The 22851-nt window shown below is 45.5% G+C and overlaps 1 protein-coding gene across 1 annotated transcript in view; it reads right to left on the bottom strand.

The window, feature by feature from the left end:
• LOC147106541 (uncharacterized) overlaps positions 1 to 22851 on the bottom strand; it is a 176536-nt gene that overhangs the window by 109378 nt on the left and 44307 nt on the right. Inside the window, exon 6 of the mRNA XM_086008472.1 lies at positions 7186 to 7237. Coding sequence (XP_085864598.1) covers positions 7186 to 7237 — 52 coding nt within the window. The remainder of the gene's footprint in view (positions 1 to 7185; positions 7238 to 22851) is intronic.

The raw sequence follows: 22851 nt of genomic DNA, 5'->3' as shown, positions 1-22851 counted from the left end.
AAATGGAGGGCTGAGCTGGGTAATGGAGGGCTGAGCTGGGTAATGGAGGACTGAGCTGGGTAATGGTGGGCTGAGCTGGGTAATGGAGGGCTGAGCTGGGTAATGGAGGGCTGAGCTGGGTAATGGAGGACTGAGCTGTGTAATGGAGGGCTGAGCTGGGTAATGGAGGGCTGAGCTGGGTAATGGAGGGCTGAGCTGGGTAATGGAGGGCTGAGCTGGGTCATGGAGGGCTGAGCTGGGTAATGGAGGGCTGAGCTGGGTAATGGAGGGCTGAGCTGTCTAATGGAGGGCTGAGCTGGGTAATGGAGGGCTGAGCTGGGTAATGGAGGACTGAGCTGGGTAATGGAGGGCTGAGCTGTCTAATGGTGGGCTGAGCTGGGTAATGGAGGGCTGAGCTGGGTAATGGAGGGCTGAGCTGGGTAATGGAGGGCTGAGCTGGGTAATGGAGGGCTGAGCTGGGTAATGGAGGGCTGAGCTGTCTAATGGAGCGCTGAGCTGGGTAATGGAGGGCTGAGCTGGGTAATGGAGGGCTGAGCTGGGTAATGGAGGGCTGAGCTGGGTAATGGAGGGCTGAGCTGGGTAATGGAGGGCTGAGCTGGGTAATGGAGGACTGAGCTGTCTAATGGAGGGCTGAGCTGGGTAATGGAGGGCTGAGCTGGGTAATGGAGGGCTGAGCTGGGTAATGGAGGGCTGAGCTGGGTAATGGAGGGCTGGGCTGGGTAATGGAGGGCTGAGCTGGGTAATGGAGGGCTGAGCTGGGCAATGGAGGGCTGAGCTGGGTAATGGAGGGCTGAGCTGGGTAATGGAGGGCTGAGCTGGGTAATGGAGGGCTGAGCTGGGTAATGGAGGGCTGAGCTGTCTAATGGAGGGCTGAGCTGTCTAATGGAGGGCTGAGCTGGGTAATGGAGGGCTGAGCTGGGTAATGGAGGGCTGAGCTGGGTAATGGAGGGCTGAGCTGGGTAATGGAGGGCTGAGCTGTCTAATGGAGCGCTGAGCTGGGTAATGGAGGGCTGAGCTGGGTAATGGAGGGCTGAGCTGTCTAATGGAGGACTGAGCTGGGTAATGGAGGGCTGAGCTGGGTAATGGAGGGCTGAGCTGGGTAATGGAGGACTGAGCTGGGTAATGGAGGGCTGAGCTGGGTAATGGAGGGCTGAGCTGGGTAATGGAGGGCTGAGCTGGGTAATGGAGGGCTGAGCTGGGTAATGGAGGGCTGAGCTGGGTAATGGAGGGCTGAGCTGGGTAATGGAGGGCTGAGCTGTCTATTGGGGGCTGAGCTGGGTAATGGAGGGCTGAGCTGGGTAATGGAGGGCTGAGCTGGGTAATGGAGGGCTGAGCTGTCTAATGGAGCGCTGAGCTGGGTAATGGAGGGCTGAGCTGGGTAATGGAGGGCTGAGCTGTCTAATGGAGGGCTGAGCTGGGTAATGGAGGGCTGAGCTGTCTATTGGGGGCTGAGCTGGGTAATGGAGGGCTGAGCTGGGTAATGGAGGGCTGGGCTGTCTAATGGAGGTCTGAGCTGGGTAATGGAGGGCTGAGCTGGGTAATGGAGGGCTGAGCTGGGTAATGGAGGGCTGAGCTGTCTAATGGAGGGCTGAGCTGGGTAATGGAGGGCTGAGCTGGGTAATGGAGGGCTGAGCTGGGTAATGGAGGGCTGAGCTGGGTAATGGAGGGCTGAGCTGTCTAATGGAGGGCTGAGCTGGGTAATGGAGGGCTGAGCTGGGTAATGGAGGGCTGAGCTGGGTAATGGAGGGCTGAGCTGTCTAATGGAGGGCTGAGCTGGGTAATGGAGGGCTGAGCTGGGTAATGGAGGGCTGAGCTGGGTAATGGAGGGCTGAGCTGGGTAATGGAGGGCTGAGCTGGGTAATGGAGGGCTGAGCTGGGTAATGGAGGGCTGAGCTGGGTAATGGAGGGCTGAGCTGGGTAATGGAGGGCTGAGCTGTCTAATGGAGGGCTGAGCTGGGTAACGGAGGGCTGAGCTGGGTAATGGAGGGCTGAGCTGGGTAACGGAGGGCTGAGCTGTCTAATGGAGGGCTGAGCTGTCTAATGGTGGACTGAGCTGGGTAATGGAGGGCTGAGCTGGGTAATGGAGGGCTGAGCTGGGTAATGGAGGGCTGAGCTGGGTAATGGAGGGCTGAGCTGGGTAATGGAGGGCTGAGCTGGGTAATGGAGGGCTGAGCTGGGTAATGGAGGGCTGAGCTGGGTAATGGAGGGCTGAGCTGTCTAATGGAGGGCTGAGCTGTCTAATGGAGGACTGAACTGGGTAATGGAGGGCTGAGCTGGGTAATGGAGGACTGAGCTGGGTAATGGAGGGCTGAGCTGGGTAATGGAGGGCTGAGCTGGGTAATGGAGGGCTGAGCTGTCTAATGGAGGGCTGAGCTGGGTAATGGAGGGCTGAGCTGGGTAATGGAGGGCTGAGCTGTCTAATGGAGGTCTGAGCTGGGTAATGGAGGGCTGAGCTGTCTAATGGAGGGCTGAGCTGGGTAATGGAGGGCTGAGCTGGGTAATGGAGGGCTGAGTTGTCTAATGGAGGGCTGAGCTGTCTAATGGAGGGCTGAGCTGTCTAATGGAGGACTGAACTGGGTAATGGAGGGCTGAGCTGGGTAATGGAGGGCTGAGCTGGGTAATGGAGGGCTGAGCTGTCTAATGGTGGGCTGAGCTGTCTAATGGAGGACTGAGCTGGGTAATGGAGGGCTGATCTGGGTAATGGAGGGCTGAGCTGGGTAATGGAGCGCTGAGCTGTCTAATGGAGGGCTGAGCTGGGTAATGGAGGGCTGAGCTGGGTAATGGAGGGCTGAGCTGGGTAATGGAGCGCTGAGCTGTCTAATGGAGGGCTGAGCTGGGTAATGGAGGGCTGAACTGGGTAATGGAGGGCTGAGCTGGGTAATGGAGGGCTGAGCTGGGTAATGGAGCGCTGAGCTGTCTAATGGAGGGCTGGGCTGTCTAATGGAGGGCTGAGCTGGGTAATGGAGGGCTGAGCTGGGTAATGGAGGGCTGAACTGGGTAATGGAGGGCTGAGCTGGGTAATGGAGGGCTGAGCTAGGTAATGGAGCGCTGAGCTGTCTAATGGAGGGCTGGGCTGTCTAATGGAGGGCTGAGCTATCTAATGGTGGGCTGAGCTGGGTAATGGAGGACTGAGCTGGGTAATGGAGGGCTGAGCTGGGTAATGGAGGGCTGAACTGGGTAATGGAGGGCTGAGCTGGGTAATGGAGGGCTGAGCTGGGTAATGGAGGGCTGAGCTGGGTAATGGAGGGCTGAGCTCTCTAATGGAGGGCTGAGCTATCTAATGGTGGGCTGAGCTGGGTAATGGAGGACTGAGCTGGGTAATGGAGGGCTGAGCTGTCTCATGGAGGGCTGAGCTGGGTAATGCAGGGCTGAGCTGGGTGGGCTGACTAGTCTTTTCTTGTTTTTGCATTATAATGTTCTTCTCAAAATCAAATCAAGTTCAAATCCAAAATCATGCCTTACAGAATCATTCTCGAAGTTTCTCTAATCACAACAACAGATCAGCCATGGGCTACTCTTCTTATTTTGCTGACTTTCAGTGCACTTCATAATGACATAATTTGAGACGGTCAGAATGAGGACAGTGAATGGAGGCCATTCATTTTATCTTCTACTCACCTGGAACGGTAACCATTCTGCTACACTGTAAATACAATTAATTCATAGAAATATCTGAAAAGAAATCATGCCAAAACAACCAGTGATGGCTTCCTGAGCTGGGTTAGATTTCTGGCAGATCATCCTTATGTGTGGGCTGCTTTTTGTTTCTGACATGTCTCACCAATTCGTACAGACTCATCTGGCAGATTGTGGAGTAATATATGGGATCAGAAGGACACTTCATAAGGTTAACAGGAAAACAGTCAAATATCACATGGATGATAAATACCAACACAGTGTTAGTTAACAGCATAAGAGCTATTTTAATAATCGTACTAAAATTATCTGTTATAAATTATCACTTCGGTCTGAAAAGTAAAGGAAAGCAGATCTGTCTATGCTTTATTACCACCACCCCTCCCCGCTCTCTCTGCTTACTGAGCCACACGTCAGCTGCAGCAGTTGGGGAATTGCACCCAGGTCTTTCCCAGTGCTGTTCTGAGTCAGCTGTAGCGAAAAACATGGCAACAGCTAAGGAATATTCCCTCGCTGATTTTTTTTACATTATGGCCTTCGCTTAGCTCCTCCGCCCACAATATGACCAAGACCAACAACTCACAGCATGCATGCTTAACCCTGCAGCTGTGGCATAGCATACTGGTGTACCACACCGCACTCTAATACATCCTGCTTAAAATGAGGGCGACATGCTGTGAACATTGAAACATTATCATCGTGGCTGACATTCCCACCCTCCCCCTGCACAAAATAATTGGCAACTGATGAGCAGCATAGGGGTGTATTTAGCCAATAATATCATTAGGTTTCAAGTAATTATGGAAAAGGACAAGGAAAAATAAAATGTGAAAATACTCAACTGGAGGAGGGCTAATTTCAGTGAGTTGATAAAGGATCTGGCCCAGGTGGATTGGAATCAAAGATAGGCAAGTAAAACAGTAAACGAGCAATGTGGAGATGGTTCAGGTGCAGACTCGGCACATTCCCATGAGGAGGAAAGGAAGGATATCCAAAGCTAGAGCTCCCTGGATGACTAAAGATGGGCTCAGAATTCATCTCCTTACCGACACGCCATAGTGCCATGAAATGGCGATAAAATGGCGGCCGCCACTCTTTCGCCAGCTGGTGGCGGGTCCTGCGGCGGCCACCATATTGCTCTCTCCCTTTGTGCTGCCGGTAACTGGCAGCGCTCTGGAAAAAAAATGGCACCATGGTGACGCCAATTGGTGTGCAATGCCGACACAACGTCACCAACGCGAACTTCAACCCTAGCGCTGAATTCAGCACTTGGTCCTAAGCACGCCAGGTTAAGCAGGCTGACAGTGACGATGTCTGCAGCCCTTAAAGGGACACACCACATCATTCAGATAAGTTTGAATTTAAGGGTTTGGACTGTTTTTTTTTGATTTTATTGAAGTGGTGGCTTGCTGCAATAGATGTGAATAGTTTTTTAAGTGTGCAGTGAGTGCTGCTGGACACTTGCAAGGGCTCGGATGGTAAATGAAGGCCTTTGAGAAGACAGAACATGCTGCGAATACTCAGCAGGTCACGCAACATCCGTGAAGAAAAAAACAGAGTTCACGTCTGACCAACTGAGTATTTCCAGCATTTTTTGCTGTCATTTCACATTTACAGCATTCGCTTGCAGAGGGAAGAGGAAGACGCAGAAGAGGAAGAAGCCGAAGAGGAGGAATCAGATGAAAGGATGCATCCCAGACAGCCCCTTTGTGGCTGGGATATCCGGGATGGAATCATCCATTGTTAAAAAAGCATACAGGATCCTTGGGTTTGTAAATAGAGGCAGAGAGTACAAAAGCAAGGAAGTTATGCTAAACCTTTATAAAACACTGATTAGGCCCCAGCTGGAGTATTGTGGCCAATTCTGCGCACCACTCTTTAGGAATGGTGTCAAGGCCTTAGAGGATGCAAAGGAGATTTACTAGAATGGTACCAGGGATGAAAGACTTCAGTTATGTGGAGAGACTAGAGAAACTGAGAAGGTTATGGGAAGATTTGATAGAGGTGTTCAAAATCATGAAGGGTTTTGATGGAGTAAATAAAGAGAAACTGTTTCCAATGGCAGAAGGGTTGGTAACCAGATGACATAGATTTAAGGTGATTAACCAGAGCCGACATGAGGAAGCATTTTTTTACATCGTGAGTTGTTGTGATCTGGATTATACTGCCTGAAAGAGTGTTGGAAGCAGATTCAATAGTGACATTCAAAAGAGAATTGGATAAATACTTGAAGGGAAAAAAATTGCTGGGCTACGGGGAATTAGCAGGGGAGTGGGACTAATTGGATAGCTCTATCAAAGAGCCAGCACAAGCACAAATGGCCCGAATGGCCTCCTTCTGAGTTATATCATTCTATGATTCTTCAGGTCCAACAAGCCCATCCCTGCGTGTCAAACCCATTTCCCTGATTCTCACCATATCCCTCTTCTTTCTCCAGAAACACAATTAAGAGCTAATACCACGCTTCCAGAGGGGGAGGGCGCACAGGTCAGAGATAGCACCGAATCTCTAACCTGCACTCCCTTTCAGCACGGCTCCCCGCTGGGAGAGCAGAATCACAGAATTACCTCAATGGTTGACTCTTGAAACTCTCTATACTATTTCTGCTTCCATGGCCTTCTCTGTTAACTGGATGTGCATTCTTACTTCAAACTTCTCCATGTTTAATTTCCCCCTCCCCCCTTTTACACAGTGAACAATTTGCTTGCACCAACTTTTATACTGGATCACTCGCTTGATATTACACTTACGGCAAATTGTCTCTGTCCTCCAATTTTCTGGTTTCCCTCCAGCATGGGAGCATTGCCTGGAATATTCAGAAACTGTGCTGCACAGGCAGAATGAATCTAAAACTTTGTTGCAGCTGCACATGTCCTGCATGCAGGCCTGAGTGTAATGTTCAATATTTAAGCGGGACTTGCAATCTGCGAATGTGCTTCCTGAGAGTACAGTTTCACAGGCCTCTCTCTGAAAAACACGAATGTAATATACAAAACATTATTGTCTGAAAAGTACAGCAGCTACATTAAAAATTATGTATATATGAGTTGTTTGTGTGTTAGTGAATGTGGGTATGTGAGTATACGGCCTGAAGTTTAATCGGGAGGCAGGTTGGGAGCTGGCGGGGGGCCTCGGAAGGGGCCGGGAAACCCAGGAGAATGGATTTCCCGCAGCCCTTGCCGAATTTAATGGCAAGGCCTGATTTGCATGGGAAACCTCAGTTTCCCACCCACAGCCAGACAGATTGAGAGGAGCGGGGGGAAGAGTGAGCATCGGAGGGCTGGGAGCAGCACGGGGGGGCCGGAGCAGCAAATCGGGGGGGGCAGGAGTAGTACGGGGGGGCCTGGGGCAGCAAGGGGGGCCAGAGCAGCAGCAATGGGGGGCCGGGAGCAACTCAGGGGGCTAGGAGCAGCATGGGAGGCGGAAGGCCTCGTGGTGGGGATCGGAGGCCTGGGAGGGTGGGATTGGAGGCCTCATAGGAGTCTCTGATTGCAGGGGGTGTGTTAGGCAGGGATGCTGGATCATGGAGGTAAGTGTAAAGGCACTTACCTTCTGGATCCAGCAGTACTCGCCTTATTTTAGCTGGCGGTTTACACGAGGCCTGCAAAACCCAACCAGCTACAGTTACCTTGATAATGGAAATTAAATCTGAGGCGTGCCAGCTTCATTATAATATTTACATGGGAGTCCCGCCTCCTGGAAGTGGGTTGGCTGCCCGACTCCCCATCCTGCCTCCATAAAAACCAGACGTAGGTGGGTTGAAGGTGGGTTCTGGTCGGGAATCAGACTTTTAACACTTTAACTTCCCACCCTACCCAAACCCACCTGTTTTTTTGGGTTAAAATTCCGCCCTATGAGTTTGTGAGTGTGTGTGTGAGTTTGAGTCTGAGTGAATATGAGGTTTGTGAGAGTGTGTGTGAGTTTGAGTCTGAGTGTATATGAGGTTTGTGAGTGTGTGTGTGAGTTTGAGTCTGAGTGTATATAAGGTTTGTGAGTGTGTGTGTGAGTTTGAGTCTGAGTGTACATGAGCTTTGTGAGTGTGTGTGTGAGTTTGAGTCTGAGTGTATATGAGGTTTGTGGATGTGTGTTTGAGTCTGAGTGTATATGAGGTTTGTGGGTGTGTGTGTGAGTTTGAGTCTGAGTGTATATGAGGTTTGTGAGTGTGTGTGTGAGTTTGAGTCTGAGTGTATATGAGGTTTGTGGATGTGTGTGTGAGTTTGAGTCTGAGTGTATATGAGGTTTGTGAGTGTTTGTGAGTTTGAGTCTGAGTGTATATGAGGTTTGTGAGTGTGTGTGTGAGTTTGAGTCTGAGTGTATATGAGGTTTGTGGATGTGTGTGTGAGTTTGAGTCTGAGTGTATATGAGGTTTGTGAGTGTGTGTGTGAGTTTGAGTCTGAGTGTATATGAGGTTTATGAGTGTGTGTGAGTTTGAGTCTGAGTGTATATGAGGTTTGTGAGTGTGTGTGTGAGTTTGAGTCTGAGTGTATATGAGGTTTGTGAGTGTGTGTGAGTTTGAGTCTGAGTGTATATGAGGTTTGTGGGTGTGTGTGTGAGTTTGAGTCTGAGTGTATATGAGGTTTGTGAGTGTGTGTGTGAGTTTGAGTCTGAGTGTATATAAGGTTTGTGAGTGTGTGTGTGAGTTTGAGTCTGAGTGTACATGAGCTTTGTGAGTGTGTGTGTGAGTTTGAGTCTGAGTGTATATGAGGTTTGTGGATGTGTGTGTGAGTTTGAGTCTGAGTGTATATGAGGTTTGTGGGTGTGTGTGTGAGTTTGAGTCTGAGTGTATATGAGGTTTGTGAGTGTGTGTGTGAGTTTGAGTCTGAGTGCATATGAGGTTTGTGAGTCTGTGTGTGAGTTTGAGTCTGAGTGTATATGAGGTTTGTGGGTGTGTGTGTGAGTTTGAGTCTGAGTGTATATGAGGTTTGTGAGTGTGTGTGTGAGTTTGAGTCTGAGTGTATATGAGGTTTGTGGGTGTGTGTGTGAGTTTGAGTCTGAGTGTATATGAGGTTTGTGAGTGTGTCTGTGAGTTTGAGTCTGAGTGTATATGAGGTTTGTGAGTGTGTGTGTGAGTTTGAGTCTGAGTGTATATGAGGTTTGTGGGTGTATGTGTGAGTTTGAGTCTGAGTGTATATGAGGTTTGTGAGTGTGTGTGTAAGTTTGAGTCTGAGTGTATATGAGGTTTGTGAGTGTGTGTGAGTTTGAGTCTGAGTGTATATGAGGTTTGTGAGTGTGTGTGAGTTTGAGTCTGAGTGTATATGAGGTTTGTGAGTGTTTGTGAGTTTGAGTCTGAGTGTATATGAGGTTTGTGAGTGTTTGTGAGTTTGAGTCTGAGTGTATATGAGGTTTGTGAGTGTGTGTGTGAGTTTGAGTCTGAGTGTATATGAGGTTTGTGGATGTGTGTGTGAGTTTGAGTCTGAGTGTATATGAGGTTTGTGAGTGTGTGTGTGAGTTTGAGTCTGAGTGTATATGAGGTTTATGAGTGTGTGTGTGAGTTTGAGTCTGAGTGTATATGAGGTTTGTGAGTGTGCGTGTGAGTTTGAGTCTGAGTGTATGTGAGGTTTGCGGGTGTGTGTGTGAGTTTGAGTCTGAGTGTATATGAGGTTTGTGGGTGTGTGTGTGAGTTTGAGTCTGAGTGTATATGAAGTTTGTGAGTGTGTATGTGTGAATTTGAGTCTGAGTGTATATGTGGTTTGTGAGTGTGTGTGTGAGTTTGAGTCTGAGTGTATATGAGGTTTGTGAGTGTGTGTGTGAGTTTGAGTCTGAGTGTATATGAGGTTTGTGAGTGTGTGTGTGTGTTTGAGTCTGAGTGTATATGAGGTTTGTGAGTGTGTGTGAGTTTGAGTCTGAGTGTATATGAGGTTTGTGCGTGTGTGTGTGAGTTTGAGTCTGAGTGTATATGAGGTTTGTGAGTGTGTGTGAGTTTGAGTCTGAGTGTATATGAGGTTTGTGGGTGTGTGTGTGAGTTTGAGTCTGAGTGCTTATGAGGTTTGTGGGTGTGTGTGTGAGTTTGAGTCTGAGTGTATATGAGGTTTGTGAGTGTGTGTGTGAGTTTGAGTCTGAGTGTATATGAGGTTTGTGAGTGTGTGTGTGAGTTTGAGTCTGAGTTTATATGAGGTTTGTGAGTGTGTGTGTGAGTTTGAGTCTGAGTGTATAAGAGGTTTGTGAGTGTGTGTGTGAGTTTGAGTCTGAGTGTATATGAGGTATGTGAGTGTGTGTGTGTTTGAGTCTGAGTGTATATGAGGTTTGTGAGTGTGTGTGTGAGTTTGAGTCTGAGTGTATATGAGGTTTGTGGGTGTGTGTGTGAGTTTGAGTCTGAGTGTATATGAGGTTTGTGAGTGGGTGTGTGAGTTTGAGTCTGAGTGTATCTGAGGTTTGTGAGTGTGTGTGTGAGTTTGAGTCTGAGTGTATATGAGGTTTGTGGGTGTGTGTGTGAGTTTGAGTCTGAGTGTATATGAGGTTTGTGGGTGTGTGTGTGAGTTTGAGTCTGAGTGTATATGAGGTTTGTGGGTGTGTGTGTGAGTTTGAGTCTGAGTGCATATGAGGTTTGTGAGTGTGTGTGTGAGTTTGAGTCTGAGTGTATATGAGGTTTGTGAGTCTGTGTGTGAGTTTGAGTCTGAGTGTATATGAGGTTTGTGGGTGTGTGTGTGAGTTTGAGTCTGAGTGTATATGAGGTTTGTGAGTGTGTGTGAGTTTGAGTCTGAGTGTATATGAGGTTTGTGAGTGTTTGTGAGTTTGAGTCTGAGTGTATATGAGGTTTGTGAGTGTGTGTGTGAGTTTGAGTCTGAGTGTATATGAGGTTTGTGGATGTGTGTGTGAGTTTGAGTCTGAGTGTATATGAGGTTTGTGAGTGTGTGTGTGAGTATGAGTCTGAGTGCATATGAGGTTTGTGAGTGTGTGTGTGAGTTTGAGTCTGAGTGTATTTGAGGTTTGTGAGTGTGTTTGTGTGTGAGTTTGAGTCTGAGTGTATATGAGGTTTGTGAGTGTGTGTGTGAGTTTGAGTCTGAGTGTATATGAGGTTTGTGAGTGTGTGTGAGTTTGAGTCTGAGTGTATATGAGGTTTGTGAGTGTGTGTGAGTTTGAGTCTGAGTGTATATGAGGTCTGTGGGTGTGTGTGTGAGTTTGAGTCTGAGTGCTTATGAGGTTTGTGGGTGTGTGTGAGTTTGAGTCTGAGTGTATATGAGGTTTGTGAGTGTGTGTGAGTTTGAGTCTGAGTGTATATGAGGTTTGTGGGTGTGTGTGTGAGTTTGAGTCTGAGTGTATATGAGGTTTGTGGGTGTGTGTGTGAGTTTGAGTCTGAGTGTATATGAGGTTTGTGAGTGTGTGTGTGAGTTTGAGTCTGAGTGTGTATGAGGTTTGTGAGTCTGTGTGTGAGTTTGAGTCTGAGTGTATATGAGGTTTGTGGGTGTGTGTGTGAGTTTGAGTCTGAGTGTATATGAGGTTTGTGAGTGTGTGTGTGAGTTTGAGTCTGAGCGTATATGTGGTTTGTGGGTGTGTGTGTGAGTTTGAGTCTGAGTGTATATGAGGTTTGTGAGTGTGTGTGTGAGTTTGAGTCTGAGTGTATATGAGGTTTGTGCGTGTGTGTGTGAGTTTGACTCTGAGTGTATATGAGGTTTGTGAGTGTGTGTGAGTTTGAGTCTGAGTGGAAATGAGGTTTGTGGGTGTGTGTGTGAGTTTGAGTCTGAGTGCTTATGAGGTTTGTGGGTGTGTGTGTGAGTTTGAATCTGAGTGTATATGAGGTTTGTGAGTGTGTGTGTGAGTTTGAGTCTGAGTGTATATGAGGTTTGTGAGTGTGTGTGTGAGTTTGAGTCTGAGTGTATATGAGGTTTGTGAGTGTGTGTGTGAGTTTGAGTCTGAGTGCATATGAGGTTTGTGAGTGTGTGTGTGAGTTTGAGTCTGAGTGTATATGAGGTATGTGAGTGTGTGTGTGTTTGAGTCTGAGTGTAAATGAGGTTTGTGAGTGTGTGTGAGTTTGAGTCTGAGTGTATATGAGGTTTGTGAGTGTGTGTGAGTTTGAGTCTGAGTGTATATGAGGTTTGTGAGTGTGTGTGTGAGTTTGAGTCTGAGTGTATATGAGGTTTGTGGGTGTGTGTGTGAGTTTGAGTCTGAGTGTATATGAGGTTTGTGGGTGTGTGTGAGTTTGAGTCTGAGTGTATATGAGGTTTGTGAGTGTGTGTGTGAGTTTGAGTCTGAGTGTATATGAGGTTTGTGGGTGTGTGTGAGTTTGAGTCTGAGTGTATATGAGGTTTGTGGGTGTGTGTGTGAGTTTGAGTCTGAGTGTATATGAGGTTTGTGGGTGTGTGTGTGAGTTTGAGTCTGAGTGCATATGAGGTTTGTGAGTGTGTGTGTGAGTTTGAGTCTGAGTATATATGAGGTTTGTGAGTCTGTGTGTGAGTTTGAGTCTGAGTGTATATGAGGTTTGTGGGTGTGTGTGTGAGTTTGAGTCTGAGTGTATATGAGGTTTGTGAGTGTGTGTGAGTTTGAGTCTGAGTGTATATGAGGTTTGTGAGTGTTTGTGAGTTTGAGTCTGAGTGTATATGAGGTTTGTGAGTGTGTGTGTGAGTTTGAGTCTGAGTGTATATGAGGTTTGTGGATGTGTGTGTGAGTTTGAGTCTGAGTGTATATGAGGTTTGTGAGTGTGTGTGTGAGTATGAGTCTGAGTGCATATGAGGTTTGTGAGTGTGTGTGTGAGTTTGAGTCTGAGTGTATATGAGGTTTGTGAGTGTGTTTGTGTGTGAGTTTGAGTCTGAGTGTATATGAGTTTGTGAGTGTGTGTGTGAGTTTGAGTCTGAGTGTATATGAGGTTTGTGAGTGTGTGTGTGAGTTTGAGTCTGAGTGTATATGAGGTTTGTGAGTGTGTGTGTGAGTTTGAGTCTGAGTGTATATGAGGTTTGTGAGTGTGTGTGTGAGTTTGAGTCTGAGTGTATATGAGGTGTGTGAGTTTGAGTCTGAGTGTATATGAGGTTTGTGAGTGTGTGTGAGTTTGAGTCTGAGTGTATATGAGGTCTGTGGGTGTGTGTGTGAGTTTGAGTCTGAGTGCTTATGAGGTTTGTGGGTGTGTGTGAGTTTGAGTCTGAGTGTATATGAGGTTTGTGAGTGTGTGTGTGAGTTTGAGTCTGAGTGTATATGAGGTTTGTGGGTGTGTGTGTGAGTTTGAGTCTGAGTGTATATGAGGTTTGTGGGTGTGTGTGTGAGTTTGAGTCTGAGTGTGTATGAGGTTTGTGAGTGTGTGTGTGAGTTTGAGTCTGAGTGTGTATGAGGTTTGTGAGTCTGTGTGTGAGTTTGATTCTGAGTGTATATGAGGTTTGTGGGTGTGTGTGTGAGTTTGAGTCTGAGTGTATATGAGGTTTGTGAGTGTGTGTGTGAGTTTGAGTCTGAGCGTATATGTGGTTTGTGGGTGTGTGTGTGAGTTTGAGTCTGAGTGTATATGAGGTTTGTGAGTGTGTGTGTGAGTTTGAGTCTGAGTGTATATGAGGTTTGTGCGTGTGTGTGTGAGTTTGAGTCTGAGTGTATATGAGGTTTGTGAGTGTGTGTGAGTTTGAGTCTGAGTGTATATGAGGTTTGTGAGTGTGTGTGTGAGTTTGAGTCTGAGTGCTTATGAGGTTTGTGGGTGTGTGTGTGAGTTTGAGTCTGAGTGTATATGAGGTTTGTGAGTGTGTGTGTGAGTTTGAGTCTGAGTGTATATGAGGTTTGTGAGTGTGTGTGAGTTTGAGTCTGAGTGTATATGAGGTTTGTGAGTGTGTGTGTGAGTTTGAGTCTGAGTGTATATGAGGTTTGTGAGTGTGTGTGTGAGTTTGAGTCTGAGTGTATATGAGGTATGTGAGTGTGTGTGTGTTTGAGTCTGAGTGTATATGAGGTTTGTGAGTGTGTGTGAGTTTGAGTCTGAGTGTATATGAGGTTTGTGAGTGTGTGTGAGTTTGAGTCTGAGTGTATATGAGGTTTGTGAGTGTGTGTGTGAGTTTGAGTCTGAGTGTATATGAGGTTTGTGGGTGTGTGTGTGAGTTTGAGTCTGAGTGTATATGAGGTTTGTCGGTGTGTGTGAGTTTGAGTCTGAGTTTATATGAGGTTTGTGAGTGTGTGTGTGAGTTTGAGTCTGAGTGTATATGAGGTTTGTGGGTGTGTGTGTGAGTTTGAGTCTGAGTGTATATGAGGTTTGTGGGTGTGTGTGTGAGTTTGAGTCTGAGTGCATATGAGGTTTGTGAGTGTGTGTGTGAGTTTGAGTCTGAGTGTATATGAGGTTTGTGAGTCTGTGTGTGAGTTTGAGTCTGAGTGTATATGAGGTTTGTGGGTGTGTGTGTGAGTTTGAGTCTGAGTGTATATGAGGTTTGTGAGTGTGTGTGAGTTTGAGTCTGAGTGTATATGAGGTTTGTGAGTGTTTGTGAGTTTGAGTCTGAGTGTATATGAGGTTTGTGAGTGTGTGTATGAGTTTGAGTCTGAGTGTATATGAGGTTTGTGGATGTGTGTGTGAGTTTGAGTCTGAGTGTATATGAGGTTTGTGAGTGTGTGTGTGAGTATGAGTCTGAGTGCATATGAGGTTTGTGAGTGTGTTTGTGTGTGAGTTTGAGTCTGAGTGTATATGAGGTTTGTGAGTGTGTGTGTGAGTTTGAGTCTGAGTGTATATGAGGTTTGTGAGTGTGTGTGTGAGTTTGAGTCTGAGTGTATATGAGGTTTGTGAGTGTGTGTGTGAGTTTGAGTCTGAGTGTATATGAGGTTTGTGAGTATGTGTGTGAGTTTGAGTCTGAGTGTATATGAGGTTTGTGAGTGTGTGTGAGTTTGAGTCTGAGTGTATATGAGGTTTGTGAGTGTGTGTGAGTTTGAGTCTGAGTGTATATGAGGTCTGTGGGTGTGTGTGTGAGTTTGAGTGTGAGTGCTTATGAGGTTTGTGGGTGTGTGTGAGTTTGAGTCTGAGTGTATATGAGGTTTGTGAGTGTGTGTGTGAGTTTGAGTCTGAGTGTATATGAGGTTTGTGGGTGTGTGTGTGAGTTTGAGTCTGAGTGTATATGAGGTTTGTGGGTGTGTGTGTGAGTTTGAGTCTGAGTGTATATGAGGTTTGTGAGTGTGTGTGTGAGTTTGAGTCTGAGTGTGTATGAGGTTTGTGAGTCTGTGTGTGAGTTTGAGTCTGAGTGTATATGAGGTTTGTGGGTGTGTGTGTGAGTTTGAGTCTGAGTGTATATGAGGTTTGTGAGTTTGTGTGTGAGTTTGAGTCTGAGCGTATATGTGGTTTGTGGGTGTGTGTGTGAGTTTGAGTCTGAGTGTATATGAGGTTTGTGAGTGTGTGTGTGAGCTTGAGTCTGAGTGTATATGAGGTTTGTGCGTGTGTGTGTGAGTTTGAGTCTGAGTGTATATGAGGTTTGTGAGTGTGTGTGAGTTTGAGTCTGAGTGTATATGAGGTTTGTGGGTGTGTGTGTGAGTTTGAGTCTGAGTGCTTATGAGGTTTGTGGGCGTGTGTGTGAGTTTGAGTCTGAGTGTATATGAGGTTTGTGAGTGTGTGTGTGAGTTTGAGTCTGAGTGTATATGAGGTTTGTGAGTGTGTGTGTGAGTTTGAATCTGAGTGTATATGAGGTTTGTGAGTGTGTGTGTGAGTTTGAGTCTGAGTGTATATGAGGTTTGTGAGTGTGTGTGTGAGTTTGAGTCTGAGTGTATATGAGGTATGTGAGTGTGTGTGTGTTTGAGTCTGAGAGTATATGAGGTTTGTGAGTGTGTGTGAGTTTGAGTCTGAGTGTATATGAGGTTTGTGAGTGTGTGTGAGTTTGAGTCTGAGTGTATATGAGGTTTGTGAGAGTGTGTGTGAGTTTGAGTCTGAGTGTATATGAGGTTTGTGGGTGTGTGTGTGAGTTTGAGTCTGAGTGTATATGAGGTTTGTGGGTGTGTGTGAGTTTGAGTCTGAGTGTATATGAGGTTTGTGAGTGTGTGTGTGAGTTTGAGTCTGAGTGTATATGAGGTTTGTGGGTGTGTGTGTGAGTTTGAGTCTGAGTGTATATGAGGTTTGTGGGTGTGTGTGTGAGTTTGAATCTGAGTGTATATGAGGTTTGTGGGTGTGTGTGTGAGTTTGAGTCTGAGTGTATATGAGGTTTGTGAGTGTGTGTGAGTTTGAGTCTGAGTGTATATGAGGTTTGTGAGTGTTTGTGAGTTTGAGTCTGAGTGTATATGAGGTTTGTGAGTGTGTGTGTGAGTTTGAGTCTGAGTGTATATGAGGTTTGTGGATGTGTGTGTGAGTTTGAGTCTGAGTGTATATGAGGTTTGTGAGTGTGTGTGTGAGTTTGAGTCTGAGTGTATATGAGGTTTGTGTGTGTGTGTGTGAGTTTGGGTCTGAGTGTATATGAGGTTTGTGAGTGTGTGCGTGAGTTTGAGTCTGAGTGTATATGAGGTTTCTGGGTGTGTGTGTGAGTTTGAGTCTGAGTGTATATGAGGTTTGTGAGTGTGTGTGAGTTTGAGTCTGAGTATATATGAGGTTTGTGAGTGTGTGTGTGAGTTTGAGTCTGAGTGTATATGAGGTTTGTGGGTGTGTGTGTGAGTTTGAGCCTGAGTGTATATGAGGTTTGTGAGTGTGTACGTGTGAGTTTGAGTCTGAGTGCATATGAGGTTTGTGAGTGTGTGTGTGATTTTGAGTCTGAGTGCATATGAGGTTTGTGAGTGTGTGTGTGAGTTTGAGTCTGAGTGTATATGAGGTTTGTGAGGATGTGTGTGAGTTTGAGTCTGAGTGTATATGAGCTTTGTGAGTGTGTTTGTGTGTGAGTTTGAGTCTGAGTGTATATGAGGTTTGTGAGTGTGTGTGTGAGTTTGAGTCTGAGTGTATATGAGGTTTGTGAGTGTGTGTGTGAGTTTGAGACGGAGTGTATATGAGGTTTGTGAGTGTGTGTGTGAGTTTGAGTCTGAGTGTATATGAGGTTTGTGAGTATGTGTGCGAGTTTGAGTCTGAGTGTATATGAGGTTTGTGAGTGTGTGTGAGTTTGAGTCTGAGTGTATATGAGGTTTGTGAGTGTGTTTGAGTCTGAGTGTATATGAGGTTTGTGGGTGTGTGTGTGAGTTTGAGTCTGAGTGCTTATGAGTTTTGTGGGTGTGTGTGAGTTTGAGTCTGAGTGTATATGAGGTTTGTGGATGTGTGTGTGAGTTTGAGTCTGAGTGCATATGAGGTTTGTGAGTGTGTGTGTGAGTTTGAGTCTGAGTGTATATGAGGTTTGTGAGTGTGTGTGTGAGTTTGAGTCTGAGTGTATATGAGGTTTGTGAGTGTGTGTGTGAGTTTGAGTCTGAGTGTATATGAGGTTTCTGGGTGTGTGTGTGAGTTTGAGTCTGAGTGTATATGAGGTTTGTGAGTGTGTGTGAGTTTGAGTCTCAGTGTATATGAGGTTTGTGAGTGTGTGTGTGAGTTTGAGTCTGAGTGCATATGAGGTTTGTGGGTGTGTGTGTGATTTTGAGCCTGAGTGTATATGAGGTTTGTGAGTGTGTACGTGTGAGTTTGAGTCTGAGTGAATATGAGGTTTGTGAGTGTCTGTGTGATTTTGAGTCTGAGTGTATATGAGGTTTGTGAGTGTGTGTGTGAGTTTGAGTCTGAGTGTATATGAGGTTTGTGAGTATGTGTGTGAGTTTGAGTCTGAGTGTATATGAGGTTTGTGAGTGTGTTTGTGTGTGAGTTTGAGTCTGAGTGTATATGAGGTTTGTGAGTGTGTGTGTGAGTTTGAGTCTGAGTGTATATGAGGTTTGTGAGTGTGTGTGTGAGTTTGAGACTGAGTGTATATGAGGTTTGTGAGTGTGTGTGTGAGTTTGAGTCTGAGTGTATATGAGGTTTGTGAGTGTGTGCGAGTTTGAGTCTGAGTGTATATGAGGTTTGTGAGTGTGTGTGAGTTTGAGTCTGAGTGTATATGAGGTTTGTGTGTGTGTGTGTGAGTTTGGGTCTGAGTGTATATGAGGTTTGTGAGTGTGTGTGTGAGTTTGAGTCTGAGTGTATATGAGGTTTCTGGGTGTGTGTGTGAGTTTGAGTCTGAGTGTATATGAGGTTTGTGAGTGTGTGTGAGTTTGAGTCTGAGTATATATGAGGTTTGTGAGTGTGTGTGTGAGTTTGAGTCTGAGTGTATATGAGGTTTGTGGGTGTGTGTGTGAGTTTGAGCCTGAGTGTATATGAGGTTTGTGAGTGTGTACGTGTGAGTTTGAGTCTGAGTGCATATGAGATTTGTGAGTGTGTGTGTGATTTTGAGTCTGAGTGCATATGAGGTTTGTGAGTGTGTGTGTGAGTTTGAGTCTGAGTGTATATGAGGTTTGTGAGGATGTGTGTGAGTTTGAGTCTGAGTGTATATGAGCTTTGTGAGTGTGTTTGTGTGTGAGTTTGAGTCTGAGTGTATATGAGGTTTGTGAGTGTGTGTGTGAGTTTGAGTCTGAGTGTATATGAGGTTTGTGAGTGTGTGTGTGAGTTTGAGACGGAGTGTATATGAGGTTTGTGAGTGTGTGTGTGAGTTTGAGTCTGAGTGTATATGAGGTTTGTGAGTATGTGTGCGAGTTTGAGTCTGAGTGTATATGAGGTTTGTGAATGTGTGTGAGTTTGAGTCTGAGTGTATATGAGGTTTGTGAGTGTGTTTGAGTCTGAGTGTATATGAGGTTTGTGGGTGTGTGTGTGAGTTTGAGTCTGAGTGCTTATGAGTTTTGTGGGTGTGTGTGAGTTTGAGTCTGAGTGTATATGAGGTTTGTGGATGTGTGTGTGAGTTTGAGTCTGAGTGCATATGAGGTTTGTGAGTGTGTGTGTGAGTTTGAGTCTGAGTGTATATGAGGTTTGTGAGTGTGTGTGTGAGTTTGAGTCTGAGTGTATATGAGGTTTGTGAGTGTGTGTGTGAGTTTGAGTCTGAGTGTATATGAGGTTTCTGGGTGTGTGTGTGAGTTTGAGTCTGAGTGTATATGAGGTTTGTGAGTGTTTGTGAGTTTGAGTCTGAGTGTATATGAGGTTTGTGAGTGTTTGTGAGTTTGAGTCTGAGTGTATATGAGGTTTGTGAGTGTGTGTGTGAGTTTGAGTCTGAGTGTATATGAGGTTTGTGGATGTGTGTGTGAGTTTGAGTCTGAGTGTATATGAGGTTTGTGAGTGTGTGTGTGAGTTTGAGTCTGAGTGTATATGAGGTTTATGAGTGTGTGTGTGAGTTTGAGTCTGAGTGTATATGAGGTTTGTGAGTGTGCGTGTGAGTTTGAGTCTGAGTGTATATGAGGTTTGCGGGTGTGTGTGTGAGTTTGAGTCTGAGTGTATATGAGGTTTGTGGGTGTGTGTGTGAGTTTGAGTCTGAGTGTATATGAAGTTTGTGAGTGTGTATGTGTGAATTTGAGTCTGAGTGTATATGTGGTTTGTGAGTGTGTGTGTGAGTTTGAGTCTGAGTGTATATGAGGTTTGTGAGTGTGTGTGTGAGTTTGAGTCTGAGTGTATATGAGGTTTGTGAGTGTGTGTGTGTGTTTGAGTCTGAGTGTATATGAGGTTTGTGAGTGTGTGTGAGTTTGAGTCTGAGTGTATATGAGGTTTGTGCGTGTGTGTGTGAGTTTGAGTCTGAGTGTATATGAGGTTTGTGAGTGTGTGTGAGTTTGAGTCTGAGTGTATATGAGGTTTGTGGGTGTGTGTGTGAGTTTGAGTCTGAGTGCTTATGAGGTTTGTGGGTGTGTGTGTGAGTTTGAGTCTGAGTGTATATGAGGTTTGTGAGTGTGTGTGTGAGTTTGAGTCTGAGTGTATATGAGGTTTGTGAGTGTGTGTGTGAGTTTGAGTCTGAGTTTATATGAGGTTTGTGAGTGTGTGTGTGAGTTTGAGTCTGAGTGTATAAGAGGTTTGTGAGTGTGTGTGTGAGTTTGAGTCTGAGTGTATATGAGGTATGTGAGTGTGTGTGTGTTTGAGTCTGAGTGTATATGAGGTTTGTGAGTGTGTGTGTGAGTTTGAGTCTGAGTGTATATGAGGTTTGTGGGTGTGTGTGTGAGTTTGAGTCTGAGTGTATATGAGGTTTGTGAGTGGGTGTGTGAGTTTGAGTCTGAGTGTATATGAGGTTTGTGAGTGTGTGTGTGAGTTTGAGTCTGAGTGTATATGAGGTTTGTGGGTGTGTGTGTGAGTTTGAGTCTGAGTGTATATGAGGTTTGTGGGTGTGTGTGTGAGTTTGAGTCTGAGTGTATATGAGGTTTGTGGGTGTGTGTGTGAGTTTGAGTCTGAGTGCATATGAGGTTTGTGAGTGTGTGTGTGAGTTTGAGTCTGAGTGTATATGAGGTTTGTGAGTCTGTGTGTGAGTTTGAGTCTGAGTGTATATGAGGTTTGTGGGTGTGTGTGTGAGTTTGAGTCTGAGTGTATATGAGGTTTGTGAGTGTGTGTGAGTTTGAGTCTGAGTGTATATGAGGTTTGTGAGTGTTTGTGAGTTTGAGTCTGAGTGTATATGAGGTTTGTGAGTGTGTGTGTGAGTTTGAGTCTGAGTGTATATGAGGTTTGTGGATGTGTGTGTGAGTTTGAGTCTGAGTGTATATGAGGTTTGTGAGTGTGTGTGTGAGTATGAGTCTGAGTGCATATGAGGTTTGTGAGTGTGTGTGTGAGTTTGAGTCTGAGTGTATTTGAGGTTTGTGAGTGTGTTTGTGTGTGAGTTTGAGTCTGAGTGTATATGAGGTTTGTGAGTGTGTGTGTGAGTTTGAGTCTGAGTGTATATGAGGTTTGTGAGTGTGTGTGTGAGTTTGAGTCTGAGTGTATATGAGGTTTGTGAGTGTGTGTGTGAGTTTGAGTCTGAGTGTATATGAGGTTTGTGAGTGTGTGTGTGAGTTTGAGTCTGAGTGTATATGAGGTTTGTGAGTGTGTGTGAGTTTGAGTCTGAGTGTATATGAGGTTTGTGAGTGTGTGTGAGTTTGAGTCTGAGTGTATATGAGGTCTGTGGGTGTGTGTGTGAGTTTGAGTCTGAGTGCTTATGAGGTTTGTGGGTGTGTGTGAGTTTGAGTCTGAGTGTATATGAGGTTTGTGAGTGTGTGTGTGAGTTTGAGTCTGAGTGTATATGAGGTTTGTGGGTGTGTGTGTGAGTTTGAGTCTGAGTGTATATGAGGTTTGTGGGTGTGTGTGTGAGTTTGAGTCTGAGTGTATATGAGGTTTGTGAGTGTGTGTGTGAGTTTGAGTCTGAGTGTGTATGAGGTTTGTGAGTCTGTGTGTGAGTTTGAGTCTGAGTGTATATGAGGTTTGTGGGTGTGTGTGTGAGTTTGAGTCTGAGTGTATATGAGGTTTGTGAGTGTGTGTGTGAGTTTGAGTCTGAGCGTATATGTGGTTTGTGGGTGTGTGTGTGAGTTTGAGTCTGAGTGTATATGAGGTTTGTGAGTGTGTGTGTGAGTTTGAGTCTGAGTGTATATGAGGTTTGTGCGTGTGTGTGTGAGTTTGACTCTGAGTGTATATGAGGTTTGTGAGTGTGTGTGAGTTTGAGTCTGAGTGTATATGAGGTTTGTGGGTGTGTGTGTGAGTTTGAGTCTGAGTGCTTATGAGGTTTGTGGGTGTGTGTGTGAGTTTGAATCTGAGTGCATATGAGGTTTGTGAGTGTGTGTGTGAGTTTGAGTCTGAGTGTATATGAGGTTTGTGAGTGTGTGTGTGAGTTTGAGTCTGAGTGTATATGAGGTTTGTGAGTGTGTGTGTGAGTTTGAGTCTGAGTGTATATGAGGTTTGTGAGTGTGTGTGTGAGTTTGAGTCTGAGTGTATATGAGGTATGTGAGTGTGTGTGTGTTTGAGTCTGAGTGTAAATGAGGTTTGTGAGTGTGTGTGAGTTTGAGTCTGAGTGTATATGAGGTTTGTGAGTGTGTGTGAGTTTGAGTCTGAGTGTATATGAGGTTTGTGAGTGTGTGTGTGAGTTTGAGTCTGAGTGTATATGAGGTTTGTGGGTGTGTGTGTGAGTTTGAGTCTGAGTGTATATGAGGTTTGTGGGTGTGTGTGAGTTTGAGTCTGAGTGTATATGAGGTTTGTGAGTGTGTGTGTGAGTTTGAGTCTGAGTGTATATGAGGTTTGTGGGTGTGTGTGTGAGTTTGAGTCTGAGTGTATATGAGGTTTGTGGGTGTGTGTGTGAGTTTGAGTCTGAGTGTATATGAGGTTTGTGGGTGTGTGTGTGAGTTTGAGTCTGAGTGCATATGAGGTTTGTGAGTGTGTGTGTGAGTTTGAGTCTGAGTATATATGAGGTTTGTGAGTCTGTGTGTGAGTTTGAGTCTGAGTGTATATGAGGTTTGTGGGTGTGTGTGTGAGTTTGAGTCTGAGTGTATATGAGGTTTGTGAGTGTGTGTGAGTTTGAGTCTGAGTGTATATGAGGTTTGTGAGTGTTTGTGAGTTTGAGTCTGAGTGTATATGAGGTTTGTGAGTGTGTGTGTGAGTTTGAGTCTGAGTGTATATGAGGTTTGTGGATGTGTGTGTGAGTTTGAGTCTGAGTGTATATGAGGTTTGTGAGTGTGTGTGTGAGTATGAGTCTGAGTGCATATGAGGTTTGTGAGTGTGTGTGTGAGTTTGAGTCTGAGTGTATATGAGGTTTGTGAGTGTGTTTGTGTGTGAGTTTGAGTCTGAGTGTATATGAGGTTTGTGAGTGTGTGTGTGAGTTTGAGTCTGAGTGTATATGAGGTTTGTGAGTGTGTGTGTGAGTTTGAGTCTGAGTGTATATGAGGTTTGTGAGTGTGTGTGTGAGTTTGAGTCTGAGTGTATATGAGGTTTGTGAGTGTGTGTGTGAGTTTGAGTCTGAGTGTATATGAGGTTTGTGAGTGTGTGTGAGTTTGAGTCTGAGTGTATATGAGGTTTGTGAGTGTGTGTGAGTTTGAGTCTGAGTGTATATGAGGTCTGTGGGTGTGTGTGTGAGTTTGAGTCTGAGTGCTTATGAGGTTTGTGGGTGTGTGTGAGTTTGAGTCTGAGTGTATATGAGGTTTGTGAGTGTGTGTGTGAGTTTGAGTCTGAGTGTATATGAGGTTTGTGGGTGTGTGTGTGAGTTTGAGTCTGAGTGTATATGAGGTTTGTGGGTGTGTGTGTGAGTTTGAGTCTGAGTGTGTATGAGGTTTGTGAGTGTGTGTGTGAGTTTGAGTCTGAGTGTGTATGAGGTTTGTGAGTCTGTGTGTGAGTTTGATTCTGAGTGTATATGAGGTTTGTGGGTGTGTGTGTGAGTTTGAGTCTGAGTGTATATGAGGTTTGTGAGTGTGTGTGTGAGTTTGAGTCTGAGCGTATATGTGGTTTGTGGGTGTGTGTGTGAGTTTGAGTCTGAGTGTATATGAGGTTTGTGAGTGTGTGTG

Source organism: Somniosus microcephalus, chromosome 15 (assembly GCF_052327205.1).
Source record: "Somniosus microcephalus isolate GS21.2 chromosome 15, FLI_Smic_1.0, whole genome shotgun sequence".
Taxonomy (NCBI): Eukaryota; Metazoa; Chordata; class Chondrichthyes; order Squaliformes; family Somniosidae; genus Somniosus; species Somniosus microcephalus.
The sequence above is the reverse complement of the archived record's forward strand: the minus strand, read 5'-3'. Positions and strand labels throughout refer to the sequence as shown.